The sequence below is a fragment of the Podarcis vaucheri genome (assembly GCF_965113315.1).
Source record: "Podarcis vaucheri genome assembly, chromosome: 4".
Classification (NCBI taxonomy): domain Eukaryota; kingdom Metazoa; phylum Chordata; class Lepidosauria; order Squamata; family Lacertidae; genus Podarcis; species Podarcis vaucheri.
Genome location: NC_138762.1, coordinates 77,073,181 through 77,087,036, shown reverse-complemented (window position 1 = coordinate 77,087,036; position 13,856 = coordinate 77,073,181). Strand labels below are relative to the sequence as shown.

General features: G+C 39.3%; 1 protein-coding gene across 1 annotated transcript in view; it reads right to left on the bottom strand.

The window, feature by feature from the left end:
• The window catches only part of TMEM131 (transmembrane protein 131), a 166,473-nt gene that overhangs the window by 10,718 nt on the left and 141,899 nt on the right, over positions 1 to 13,856 (bottom strand). Inside the window, exons 17-32 of the mRNA XM_082220003.1 lie at positions 13,094 to 13,204; positions 12,867 to 13,001; positions 12,158 to 12,262; positions 11,481 to 11,567; positions 8,767 to 8,919; positions 8,566 to 8,641; positions 8,363 to 8,480; positions 7,848 to 7,986; positions 7,624 to 7,733; positions 7,142 to 7,208; positions 5,862 to 6,013; positions 4,661 to 4,803; positions 4,269 to 4,455; positions 2,754 to 2,939; positions 1,649 to 1,807; positions 186 to 778 (exon numbers count right to left, since the gene is read on the bottom strand). Of these exons, the coding sequence (XP_082076129.1) occupies positions 186 to 778; positions 1,649 to 1,807; positions 2,754 to 2,939; positions 4,269 to 4,455; positions 4,661 to 4,803; positions 5,862 to 6,013; positions 7,142 to 7,208; positions 7,624 to 7,733; positions 7,848 to 7,986; positions 8,363 to 8,480; positions 8,566 to 8,641; positions 8,767 to 8,919; positions 11,481 to 11,567; positions 12,158 to 12,262; positions 12,867 to 13,001; positions 13,094 to 13,204 (2,521 nt within the window). The remainder of the gene's footprint in view (positions 1 to 185; positions 779 to 1,648; positions 1,808 to 2,753; positions 2,940 to 4,268; positions 4,456 to 4,660; positions 4,804 to 5,861; positions 6,014 to 7,141; positions 7,209 to 7,623; positions 7,734 to 7,847; positions 7,987 to 8,362; positions 8,481 to 8,565; positions 8,642 to 8,766; positions 8,920 to 11,480; positions 11,568 to 12,157; positions 12,263 to 12,866; positions 13,002 to 13,093; positions 13,205 to 13,856) is intronic.

The window sequence follows — 13,856 nt, the reverse complement described above, 5'->3', positions numbered from 1 at the left end:
TCACATAAGAAGTGCACAAAGGACAGGTTTCGATCAGAGAGGTGCATAAATGTCATAGAGGGGGAAACAGATGACAGAGACTCTTGTCTTGCCTCCCTTAGAGAGTTCTCTCACCCAGCACCTACACCTTTATATGTACACACTTTGTAAGATAGAGTTAATTGGGTGAAGTAGGAGTTTATTACCTTTGTTTTTTGCTACTGGAGATGGGGGCTGCTCTGTAAACACATCTGGGGAAGGGGATTCTGGATGATCAAAGTCTTTGTCCATGGTTTCTATAAGAGCAGCAATGTCGGAATCCTCTGAGCTGTGCCTCGTGTTGCTGGCACATTCTGAATGTGAAGGAGTAGGAAGCTGCGACTGCGGCAGGGAGTTTTCAGTCTGCTGCTCTTGTTGGTGAGGCACTGCTGGTGGCTGTGACAAATGTTGCTCTAGTAAGACTGGAGCGTGCTGCTGGTTTGAGTGCAGATTTTGTTTTCCACCCCTGGACTTCCTGCCTGCTGTGTGATTCTGAGTTGCAGAACTGGAGTCCAGGAAGAGGGAACCTGCTCTATTTGTTGACTGTGCAGAACCTGCCTGCATAGAAGTCCTACTAGCAACATTTGAACTGTTTTTATACTTCATGTTTTCAACTTCGACTGAATTTCTATTGCTGTGCAGGTGTACGGATGAATTGCATTGCTTATTACTTCCTGCGTTGGATCGTGATGAGGAACTTCCTGGTCCATAGATTCCTCTGGAAGAGCTGTGGTTCGAATCTGATCCAAGTCCATTCAAGCTGGAAGCAGATCAAATTTGTTTTTAACTTCTCATAAATATTTAGTAAAATGTAGCTGCACAGTTCCCAACCTATTTAGCAAAGAATAATAGTAGCTCTTAATGTTTCTAGGTGTATAGTGCTAAACTGGGCCTCAAAACTTGATCAAGAGACAAGTAAGTTATTTCTAAAGCAGCATGTTAACATGCCCTGCTATCAAAGAATAGCTCCTTGATACAGAGACCAACAAAATTGATATATAATCCCTGTTTTTGCAAAACAGTAATTTACACATCATTCCACACAGGCATCTTCCTGACTCCCATTTTCTTCCTCCTTTATCACAATTTCTTCACTCTTTTCTATTTATGTATTTTCTACGTAATTCTTACATTTAGGTAGTATTGCATAGCAGCTTCCATAGAAGTATGCAATTATCCAAGGACTGCTTTGATGCATTGCTTACTGTGTTATACTCAAGTGCACAATAGATGTGCACGATATCAACTGATGATATACTACTGCACAAATGATGGCTTTTGCAAGCAGAACCACATACTAGTGTTACATTAAGTAGTTAAGTTACCACTTAAACTGCTCCTGAATACAAAAACATAAGATGCAATCCCTATATAGTATCAAGATATATCTACCAGTTTCTGAGAATGTTTTAAGATAACAACTATTCACTATTCAAGTATCCATCATGTCTTCTCCAAGCTAATAAAGTCTGAAAGACCATTCTGCATCAGTTGTTTTAAAGTCCATAGATATTTTTGCTGCACCTGTGATCTGCTCAAGTTGTGAGGCTAGGAGCCTCGTTTACAAGAGTGACATATACTGGTGAGAAATGCTACTTTGCAAACATCCAATTCATAAGTAAGAGCTTACTTTCCATCAGATGAAATTCCAACTATTCTCCTGAGATCAAATGGCCTTCCCATATCAAAGGGAGGATTGGATGCCTCAAAGGACAAGCGTCGTCTGAATGGCTCCCAAATTCCTTGAGCTTCTAAATAGGCTGTTCCAATTACCAAAAGGAAGAGCACACTGCAACATACAAGTAAGTAAAGCATCAGTGTTTCTGCCATCATAGCATGGAAAAACTGAAGACACAAGGCGAGCCCATCTCTTGTTGGCAAATTAAGAGAAACAATATTTTACTCCCACCTACACAAATCGCAACCCCCCACCATGCTGGTACTGAAATGCCAAGTTCCAGTAACATTTACATACTATATAATTAAGACCTCCATAAGCACCTATTATTGGAACAAGCGTAGACGCTGATCCTGAAAAAGCAAGACTAAATCTGGTAGGAAAAACAAAGGCAACTTGCGAATTATTAAGCTGAAAGTACTGGCAAGCTGCCCAAGAAGCTGAATTCCTAAGTGAGGGACTCCCAGCAGTGAAAGTGCTGTCGCTCAGCAAGTTATGCCCAAACTTAGGATCTGTTTCTCCCAGGAGTTTCCCAGCTTACTGTGTTTGCTGAAATGGGATATGTGGTAAGAAACTGACTCACACTCGTTTCAACTGCTTTTAGCTCATTTGTAAGAAGTTATTAAAATAATAAGACATCTGTCTGTTCAATCTATCTCTCTAAGATCGACTACTATGCGACTCCATGTTTTGCATATACCAACTCTCAACAGAACTGCTACTGGTATATCATGTGCTGTAACTGTCAACAAATTTCCATGTTCATGGGATTTGGAGAGGTTTTCCCACTAGTTATTACAATTAAATGCAGATGGTTATGCAACAGGAGCTAATGAGTTTATTCAGATAAAATGTGACTTTTGCTTTCTGCTGTCTGCATATTCTGGTTGTAAGCCCCACTGCAACACTGTTGACAACCAACATATATTGTTTAGGTAAGATTTCTTACATATGCATATTCAAAGCAAAATATTATGGCATTTTCTTAACATATTTGATTTATTAACATAGAAATACATGTATATTATAAAAAACTATTTAAAAAAATGTATAGTACCTCATTATTCCTGAGACTAATACGTACAGTGCCAGCTCCCAATTGGGCCTGGGCAGAGCTTCTGCACAGGTTGCTAACATATGATAGGGAAGGGATGCATTTAATATGAACATAAACTCAGAACCTCCTGTTGTGGTTAGTTTCAGTTCACGAATGACTCTGGAAGTTGTGAAATCTGGTGTAAACCTGTTGAGAGTAAAGGATTGTTAATGTTTATCTAGATTATATATATATACACTTGATAGCTAATCCACATGTTCCAGTTACATTAGAGTCAATCTAGGATTCAACATCCCCATCTATAGCAGATCAAATAAGCCTCTAATAAAAGTTACTGCTTGAATTTAGATTAAAGTCATGATGCAAAGATCTTGAAAGGAGAAGTGGGGACTCACATGTGAATTTTTGCACTTAAACACCCCCCATTCCTAACAAAAACGGTTTGATCTAGGCCCAAACCCACTGATTTCAATAGGGTTGTTTAATTATGAATAAATCTAGATTCAAACTCTCTGCAGATTTTAATGCTGCAATTTAATTCTTATAATTTAATAAGTTCTGCACATGCCAATATTAACTGTGCACACAGAGTGCATCTTTATGGGGGTAAGTAGAAATAAAAATCATTTATGGAGATAAATGAAAATAGAAATGTGGTGCTTAGGAATATGATAGAATTATCTCTTATTTGTTAGCACTTGGCTGACAGAGAAAATCAGAGAGCGCCGGGAGAAAATGACCTGAATCGTCAGGCAGGAGAGAAAAAAAACTGAAGGGGACTGTGCTCGCCTCCCAGAGTTCTTTGCTCTCCTGTCTCCGTCACGCAATGAGAGTCCTAACCCCAACCCATTCGGCTCTTCAGTAACTGTATCAAATATGATGGTGCGGTTAGTATTTCATGACAAATAAAGAAAATGTAATGGCCATTATCATAAAGGAAAAGGCTATTATCTTTGAGACTGATGGGTAGGCTCATGCAACTTCTGCTATACACCACTTGACACATACTTCATCTGACTCTAATATAAACTTTTGTTCAAGCATAATTGTTGCTAGGAGAGGGCAGGGAGGGGCCAGAGGAAGTAGGCTCCATGGGTTGTCTCTGCCCCGTGGGCTGCTGGTTCCTTATCCCTCAGGCAGAGCCACTGTGTGCATTATTAAACCAAGATACACATGAGTGTATCTTATATCCACATGTAGCTCTTTTGCTCTTCCCTTCACACAAGTGGGGAGACAAGTAAGTGCATGAAATTCATTCGTATCTTAGCTTGTTGAGAGATATTTGTACATAGCACTGTTACAGCTTACATAAATTTATCTAAACTGAAGGGTAAATGGCTTGACGGGTTTCATTTATGTAGAAGAAATCTATGTAAAGAAGGTGTTCAGTGTGCTCCAGGAACCTCTGGCAAACTATATAAAAAGAGCATTTTCTATATACAATGCTAGGTACTCCAACCACCCGCTGCCCCATAAACTGAAAATGGTGCCAGTCTTCAACATAAGTTAACTTACAATACGACAATCTCTTTAGAGGCATTGGAACTTAGTGCAAATTCTTTACAGTTAACTACTTTAAATCCATATCCTTCACATGAATATCCACTGATTTCTATGGATTTTATATTAACTTGAAGCTGCCCCGTATTCTCCACCTTGAACGTTCTTTTCAATGTGAAGTTTGGTTCCTTTAATTTCGTTTCTGAAATAAAGAGGAAAATGCAGTTAAAATTAGACTACTATTTAACAAGAAAATGGTGTCAGCATATGGCTCAACTGGTTTCACAAAGCTACTTCAGTTACTTTCACTTCTTTCATTCTTGCTTTTAAAATACGAGATTGTCTAGTTTCTTTCTCACGCACTCTTGCATGGGATTTGATGTTTGGCTTCACCACAGAAGACTTACTTTCAGTGCAGTCTTTTAATAATGCTTCCGTGATTTTAAAGCGTAAAGAACTGCCCGACCCAGGTGGCTTGCCTGCAATCCTCATGCTCTCTGTTGTTCCTTGTCCTTTAACCATTATAGCTTCTATTACAGTCAAATTATTTCTGTAGGGGAGAAAAGCCAAATAAAGCATTATGAAATTATTAAGAACTCTACTGTTTCTAGCTATATTGGGGTTATTTGATGAGGAAAAGCCAGTAACGAGTTTTATAAAATCAATAAAACAAACTAATACATAGACATTGTCTTTCCCTACTCCACAAATTGATTCTAACTTACTGGTTTTGAAATAAAGCTACTGCTATGGATAAAAGCTATAATGCTAATTTTCTCAAGTTATTAATAAATAATATCATGCATTAACTAAGGAGATGGAGGCCAGGAGCCACTGCATGGCATTTCCCCCCATTAAGTTCCCTGAACAGTAGCAGCAGTGTAACACGTTCCTGGAAATTTATGTGTGTGATGCTGCTTTGGGGTCTGCTTTTCAAAGGAATCTGTCCTACTGGGTACCACAAGTCATTGGGCACATCTGAAGTAGCACTTTGTGTGCTATCCTAAATGCTGCTGAACATCTTTTGCCATTTGAACCTTGCTAATTTTTGTGCAAGCCTCGTTTATTTCATGCAGTTGGTGGTTCCTACACAATTGCCTCAGTGCATGGTCAGCTTGCAGGATTAAATTGAGACAAAACATTAAATAAACTAATGAACTTCTAAAAGGAGTGGACACATTCATCCATTCCCATTTGTGTCATCACAGTGGCTTAAAAAGAAGCTGTGGCCATGCAAGTTAGTGGAGCCATGTGGTCAGTCAAAATGTGGGTGTGCCTATCCATACACTCCTAGGTGTCCCCAGCTGTTATCCTGCTTCTGGCTCAACATGATCATGGGGATGATTTTGCAGCTGAGGAAGCATGAGCAAAGTCTATGGTGCAGCATCAGCATCTCATAGAGACAGCCAGGTTGTATGAGCTGACCCTTAAGACTTATGTATGTTAAATTACATTGCGTTCAGTTGTATAGAACTTCTCACATATAACCAAACTGCCACTATAGTTCACCTTGAAAGCAATCAATGTGTCCTGCAGATGGCTGGAAAAATGTAGCTCTAAATTTGAACATCCCTGTTAATTAAAGCAATTCCGAAGATCTACCAATACCTGATAATGATTAGCGATGAAACTGTTTTATTAAGAACTGGAGTAAACTTCACTTTGACAGATTTTCTTTCCCCAGGCTTTAAAATTATGTTTAAAACTGACTGCCGAGACAAGCCCTCCGTAAATCCTGTGGCGCTTTGCAACGCATGACCCTTGAAAGAGGAAGACAAATCAAATTAAAAGGTTAGAAAGTTTGCATACTTTTAATCAGTGCCTAGCTTGTAGCTCTGTAAAACGCTGCATATTTTTAAACTCTCATTTTAAATATATGAAAAGCAAATATATGAACCTAATTCTTATCTATATAGCACAACCTGTGTACCTGACAGCTTTATAGACTAACCAACAAAAGGCAGGTACCTATTACTAAAAGGAGCTTTCAATATATAAAAGGATGTCACATAGAGGAGGGAGAAAGGTTGTTTTCTGCTGCTCCGGAGAAGCGGACACGGAGCAATGGATCCAAACTACAAGAAAGAAGATTCCACCTAAACATTCGGAAGAACTTCCTGACAGTAAGAGCTGTTCGACAGTGGAATTTGCTGCCAAGGAGTGTGGTGGAGTCTCCTACTTTGGAGGTCTTTAAGCAGAGGCTTGACAACCATATGTCAGGAGTGCTCTGATGGTGTTTCCTGCTTGGCAGGGGGTTGGACTCGATGGCCCTCGTGGTCTCTTCCAACTCTATGATTCTATGATTCTATGATTCTAAATCTAAATTTAAATAGGGAGGGAAGGGCTAAGGGAACAATCTAACAGAGAAATCGTAGCAGACTGAGAAGGCACTTAAGTGTCTGGATCACTTGATTGTGATAAGCAGAGAGAAAGGCAAGGGTAACAAGAGGATTTGCTACTGTAGCCAACTATAAAAGCAAAGGTCATTTCAGGAAGATAAAGAGACTGAACCCCTAACCAACAGCTACAGGCTGCAATCCAATGCACAGGAACCACTGGGATAAAGTGTAAACCGAGGTTGTTCACATGCAGTCAGGTGTTCAGTAAAAGCACTAGCAAAGCTATGGCTTTGTTTCAACCTAACATCCGATTATGGTTTGGCACTACAAGAACTAAGCATTGAACCCATGCCCTTTTTCCTGCTGTGCATGCTCCAATTAAATTAATAGCATTTGAGTGCAAACCATAATTTAGTGGTTTGAATGTAATGGCAGCCTATGGCTTGTGACTATTTTGCAAACCATGCTTATGCTCGTAATAACTGTACTAACAGCAGCTCAGTATTAAGAACTGGGTAGAACAAAACTGGGTTTTAAAGGATTACTTACACAGTTTCGAGATACTTGAAATTCTAGCGTCTTCAAATTGAAGTTTGCAGGCTTAGTCAAGTTAAACCTGAAAGAAAAGCACATAGTTAGGTGCGGCCAAGTACTCTGGAAAAATATTTAGATTCACTTTAAGAAGAAATAAGTTGCACAAATAATTTTTGTTTCTGTTCTGCGGCAATGGCCTGTTGGGATTATATCTGATGGAGGAGAAATGTTGGTTTATGTTATCATACAAAAAACTATTATGAATACTAGAAATAACATCTTATATGACATACCATACATAATATATCTGATAATTGAAGTTGTATGAATTTAATAGTGTAGACTGGTATTTAAATTGCAGGTCTGCCTCAATTCATGTAGAAAGTAGCATTCAAGGGGCTCTATTTTAAGAGCAAAGAAGATAGGCAAGCACATCTACCCTAAACCCAGCCCTCAACATTATCTCCTTGCAAGCACCACTTTTTACCACCACTTACCGGTCCAATAGCTTATCTATGAAGACTGATGGATTGGAATATAGTGCTATGGGAAGAAGCTGAACAAAAACAGGAACATCTGCTGGATTTTCTAGAATAATTTCTTCCTCCTGGTGGAACAGGTTTAGATTCAGACTTATTGTCCCAAAGTAGCAAATATAGGAAATCATTTTCAATATTAACTTTTGTGTTCTTAGTACTACATTGACAATGCCAAGACTTACAGATGAACTGTTTGTGTTGGTAAGTGAAAAATCCAAATGGCGCAGTGAGCCAAGTAGAGATGGCCATGCCAATTCTGCTGTGATTTTGGAAGTCACAGCCTTCTGGAGATCTGTGTCCACTTCAAATACAGCACTTAATCTAGACCAGCAATGTAATTTAGCATGAAGAAAAATTAATATCAAGCTTCAAAACTAAAACCATAATATTTCATGGAATTCACATGCACATAGACATACTCAGTTTCATGATTCTACATAATAAGGATTTTTTTAAAAAAACGATAACTGCAGTAAGCTAGGATAATTTCTTCAGTATTCTTGGAGTAGCCTTCAGTTCCATTACAAGTTTATTAGCTGCATTTGGAAGCTAATAAAGCATTGTTTACTGTTTCATTTATATTTCCAACCAATTTATTGACTACTGCAACACTTCTCAAACTATGTTGCCAAGCAATTAAGATTCCCTGAATTTCAGTAACCAACCAGAAAGCCATTCCTTATTTTAAAACACTCACTGATTGCCTGAGTGATCTCTTATTCCAATCCATTCTCTGAACAGATTATCATGCAAATCCCAATCTGAATCCCATGCATCTTCTTGCATAGATGTACTGTGTTGTAATTTTGATTCAGCTAGAAAAGAGAAACATAAATTTCACCTTAGCATCTTCAATATCTAGAATGTTAAGAGTGTTTAAAAGATATTAAAATTACTTACCTTTACTCAGAAAAGGCAACCCCACATAACAGTGATTCCCACATTGTAAACCAGGGTCAAAGTAAACATTTGCAATCTGAAAAATATAAGCAGCAGCAACCAAGAATTTAAAAAGACCCCTCTTAGGAATGCAAAACTGTGAAATATCTCTATTTTTAAACATAGTTACGTAATTTTGAATAATATTCATAGTGCTCGAACCTTGGATTTTTTCCCTGGCTCCAGATCTTCTTTGTTACTTCGTAATCTCTTATAATAAAACCGAACATCTTCTGATAGTGAACGGATCTGTTGTATTTTTACCTTCTGTGAGAAAGAGCTCATGATGCTCAAACTCTGATGAACAGTCTTACCCTAAGAAAGAAAGTATGTACAATTGTGTGGTTTTTTTACACATCTTTGTGCCCATGATTGCAAAGTTTTTAGCATCCCTGGTGTAGTGGTTGGGAGTTACTCGTGCGTAATCCTGCTCCGTTTGAGCATCAGATTGCCTGGTTAAACCCTCCGGACTGCACAGCCCATCTCAGCGTGGCTGCCCTTAGTCACTCGTAGAATCTGTCTGTGGGCGTTTCTTAAAGCGTTGCCAACATAAGAGTTGTTTGACGCCCAATCGTCTCCGCCTCTCACTGCGCGGGAGTCTCCTGCGCAGGGTGGGCGTGGGCAGCGGGGTGCTTGGGCTCTCCTCGCTAACTTCCAACGAAGAGTCCTGGAGCCCCTGCACTTCCCTGTCCCGTTGCTCTCCTGGATCCCTGGTGTTACACTCATTCTCTTCCCCTTCTTCCCGGCTGAGTCTCCCCCTAGCGCTGGGACCTTCTCCTGCAGAATCAGAGACCCTCTCCTTCTCCCGTGCCTCTGATGTCAGTTCCCTGACACCTGGTAATATAGACTAAGGTTGCTCTGAGTTATTCCATCTACGTTATTTTCCTATAACCTCCTCATTCAAACCTTTTCAATTTAAAATATCATGCAATGTTACAAGTCAACCAATTGGTTAAAAAAATAATAATATTTTTTTTTGCAGAAATGCCAAAGGAAGGAAACAGACTGAAATGAGGGGACATGTTCTGCAGAGGAAGACCAGTCTGTGTTTCCTGTCCTGCATCACAAGTTGTCGATATAATATCATGAGCATTAGCCACTTCCATTATCTGCTCCCACTGTATTCAAAGTTCAAATAAAATCTTATTGCCAGGTTAATTTGTAGGTCCTTCATTAAACACCCAACAATTGCCAGAAATCACCCCTGTAAATTAGGAACAGAGGGAGGTAAATTCAGTTACTTAAAATTAGTGAGAGTGGCTGCATAAAGGAAAAGCTAACATAGTAATATTTTGCATCTAGAACCTTATACATTTCAGAGGAACTTACTTTAAACATCTCTATGAGGCTCAACTATTTCTCTCACACTTTCTATCCCAGTTCTTAATAGAAAATAAAGCAGGAAGAATTAAACAAAACTGCAGGCTTTAGTCTCAGGAAATAATAAAACGTTTTTCCAGCTCCATGAAGCTACCTTGGACTGAAAATAGTGGTGCATTTTATAGCTACATTATGTGCTCAATGTAGAAAAAATGTCCCTTCCTCCTCTCTTTTACAATCCAATGGAGTGGCGTATTAAAAAAGAGACTATGAAAAATTTACTTACCAGAATACAATAAAAACAGCCACCTCCATAAGGCACTCTCAAACAAAGTTCTCTTTCCTCTTTTCTCATTTTTGTGTTTAAAAGGGAATTATAAAGATACCACAAATGCAACTGCAAGATTTAAAATGCCACCGTACAAAAACCAGGAAAGGAAGGATAAATAAAAGAGAAAGGGAAAGGACCCTGGAAGGTTACCGTATTTTTCGCCCTATTGGACGCTCCGGCCCATAGGACGCACCTAGATTTTTTTGGGGGGGTGCGCACCGACCCCTCTCGCTCTCCAGGCTTCAGTGAACACACACATTCCCCCTTCATTTTTGGAGGGGGAAAAGTGTGTCCTATAGGGCGAAAAATACGGTAAGTCCAGTCAAAGGTGACTATGGAGTGCGGTGCTCATCTCACTTCAGGCCGAGGGAGCCGGTGTTCAGGCTGACAGCTTCCGCGTCATGTGGCCAGCATGACTAAATCGCTTCTGACACATAGGAACACTGTGACGGAAGCCAGAGCACACAGAAACACTGTTTACCTTTCCGCCGCAGCAGTACCTATTTTTCTACTTGCACTGGTGTGCTTTTGAAGTGCTAGGTTGGCAGAAGCTGGGACAGAGGAACGGGAGCTCACCCCATCACACGGATCTGACCTTCTGATCAGCAAGCCCAAGAGCCTCAGTGGTTTAGACCACAGCACCACCCGCTCCCACAGAAGATAAGTATTCAGTTTTGGACTAGGCAGGGACTTGGAAATAGCACATTCTTTTCAAAAAGTGACTGCCCGTAATTGAATCCTGCCACACAGATTTCCAATCCTCTAATAAAGATCTGGCAAAAGATATACTCCAAGGTAACTGCTACATGGTCTCAATTATTCTGAGAGGTTGTGCAAGGAGCAACTAAGGGTTTGATTTCTATGCTTCCCTGTGTTTAGGACTGTACTGTATCAAAACAGCAGCCAACTTCCCTTGGAAAAAAACATGTCTCGTATTTCAGCAGCAGTTGTTCATGATTTCAGACATATGGATTGATGGAGTTAACATATGCTAGTTCTTACCACTGACTGATTCAATTACCCTATAGCAATGAGAAACAAAGGCTGGGGACACATCCCAGGCTCTATGAAAAACAAGAGAATCTGAGGTTAAAATGCCTTCCCAGTGATGGGGTGTGAGATAAACTCCGGTAGCATGGCTAAAATCAGTTTCTTTCCTTTTTCATAATGATGGTTAAATAGCAAGAAGAAACTGTTAGAAATTCTTCAAAATATATTATCTTACTGGAAAAGAAGGTGGAAGAAGAATGTGTTTTGGGGAGCACATCAATGACCCTACAGCAATTACAGCCTTCACAGGAATGGTTAAAATCTGCAAAAAAAGAGAAAAAGAATAGTAGCTTAAACGCAACATTTACGTTAACTCTTATCAATAAGTTTTAGACTATGGGTTTCATCCAAAAAGGTTTCCCTCCGCTGCATTAGCACAAAGCCACTTCTGCTAGCATACTTGTGCAAAAATCTAAAATCTGTTTTTATAAGATGAGCACATAAGCCCAACAAAAATCTCAACTGCTCTCTTCTGAAATTATCTGCAAGCTTATATGCTGAGAATCAGAAATAGGTTGACTGCCTTCTATACATCTTTATTTATCTTAAAGTAGTTCTGCATCCTTCTATAGATATGGTATAGGAAATACCAGATGATCATCATTTAGTTTTCAGAAAGCAAGCATGATGGGCATACCAAATGAAGAACAATTAAAACCATCTCTGAAATTCCTGAAAGGTTACACACCTAAACTGTCACATACACTAGCCAGTGCCAAATATACTGCCAGAGAGGAAACCAACCAACTGCAGTTGCCATCACAACAGCTAAAAGCCAGGTCCCCCTCCCAATCCTTTTCTTTTCTATTTCCATGCACATTACTTTTAGGATCAATATAAACGTAAGAGTACCTCATAATCAGTTGTGATTTGTATAGCCCCATCATGAATCCCTTCAAGTTCTTTTGGTAATAATCTTACTCTGAATACAGTGTATGAACCAGGCATCAATGTTACCTGTAGAACAGAATTATATAGTTGCTTCATTGCTTTAATCTCACATTCTTCCAACAGACAACAAAAAAACCCCGGTCACTGTAACAAAAATGCACACACACAGTTATCTGAAAGGGCTTCATGTTGAAATACAAAGAGTAATGTTTTGCTTACCACTTAAGTAAAACATTCTCCACTATTTATTTTCAGCAGTTAATCTCTCACAGAGGCACCTCTCATTGTTCGCTTTTTTCCTCCAGATGTGGATATGTGTGGGGTATTTGTCTACATATAAAAATAGCTAGCACCATGTCTATACATAGATATAAGGAGTGCTTTTTTTCTAAAAGAAATGTTTAGGGGTACTCTCATTTTGACTCAAGAAAACCACCATTTTATAGTTCAGATCGGGGAAAATAAATACAGCAAATGGACAAATGGACAAATGTACAAAGATTCACAAACTGTTTAGGGGTATGCGTCTCCCTGCATCACCGTCCCCTCAAAAAAGCACTGGACATAAGCAGATGTGGTAAACCCCCCCCCCCCGCTTCTTTTTACTTAGTGATAAGATTTGCATCTTTTGCCACACATAACTGTAATAAGTAAAATATGTGTTACTTACCGAAGTTTGATCCAATGCATTGGCTTTTTCCAAGTCTGGAAGACTTGCAATTATTGTAGTTCTGTTGCCTTTTTCAGCAGCAAGGAGTTCCATGGTCAAACCATCACCTATCACATGCCAGCTTTTTATAGCCAACTTTAAAAGGGCACAATAGTTTTAGTAATAAATTAAACAGATATGCCATTTAAGTAAAACAAACAAACAACAAATAAAAGAATGTCTCTTACCTGAATTGGATTGCTGTTCATGATTGCAAGCAGAATACTACTTGTTTCTGTGGCACTCAATATACCAAAATCTATTATCTGTTCTTCAGGTCTTGGGGGCAATACAAAATACTAGAAAAACGGAAGAGCATCAACTGCATTAGGGACAGGCAGCTCATATATCTGTTACTGCAAGGGCTCAGAAGTACTCCCACCAGCTCTAACATGTTGGTTCCTCCCCCCCCCCATTATTTTGGACAAGTAGCCCATAAGATCTGGGACTGAAGAATCTGTATTTGGTTTTCAGGGATACAATCTGCCGATGACACAGAAAGTGCTACAATTGCTGGGAAACACATCTACCTTTTATTCATTCTATTGGGCAACCAGATGCTGACCTATCATGAGATAAGGCAAGGCACTATTAAAGGTGACTGAGTGAAAGACAAAACAGGTCTAACAAACTACTGAGTACAATTCATTGCTAATTCACTTTTCTGTAGAAATCCCGCTAAGATGGAAGAGTGATGCAAAAGGCACAACAGCATGGTTTTCTGAAGCTCCCTAGTCTTAAGGGGCCTATACAGGAGAGCATTTGAGTGGACTGTGCCCCATGTTAATTAGTGAAGGCAGCTGCCAATATGTTTTTGTTGGCAGTATACGTAACTGAGAGCTAGAGAGTCAACACATTAAAATATGAGTTCAGTTCCAAGTTCAGTCATTTTGAACAGCCCCCCCCATACAGACATATTAATGTTTCTTTTATATATATATATATTTAAAG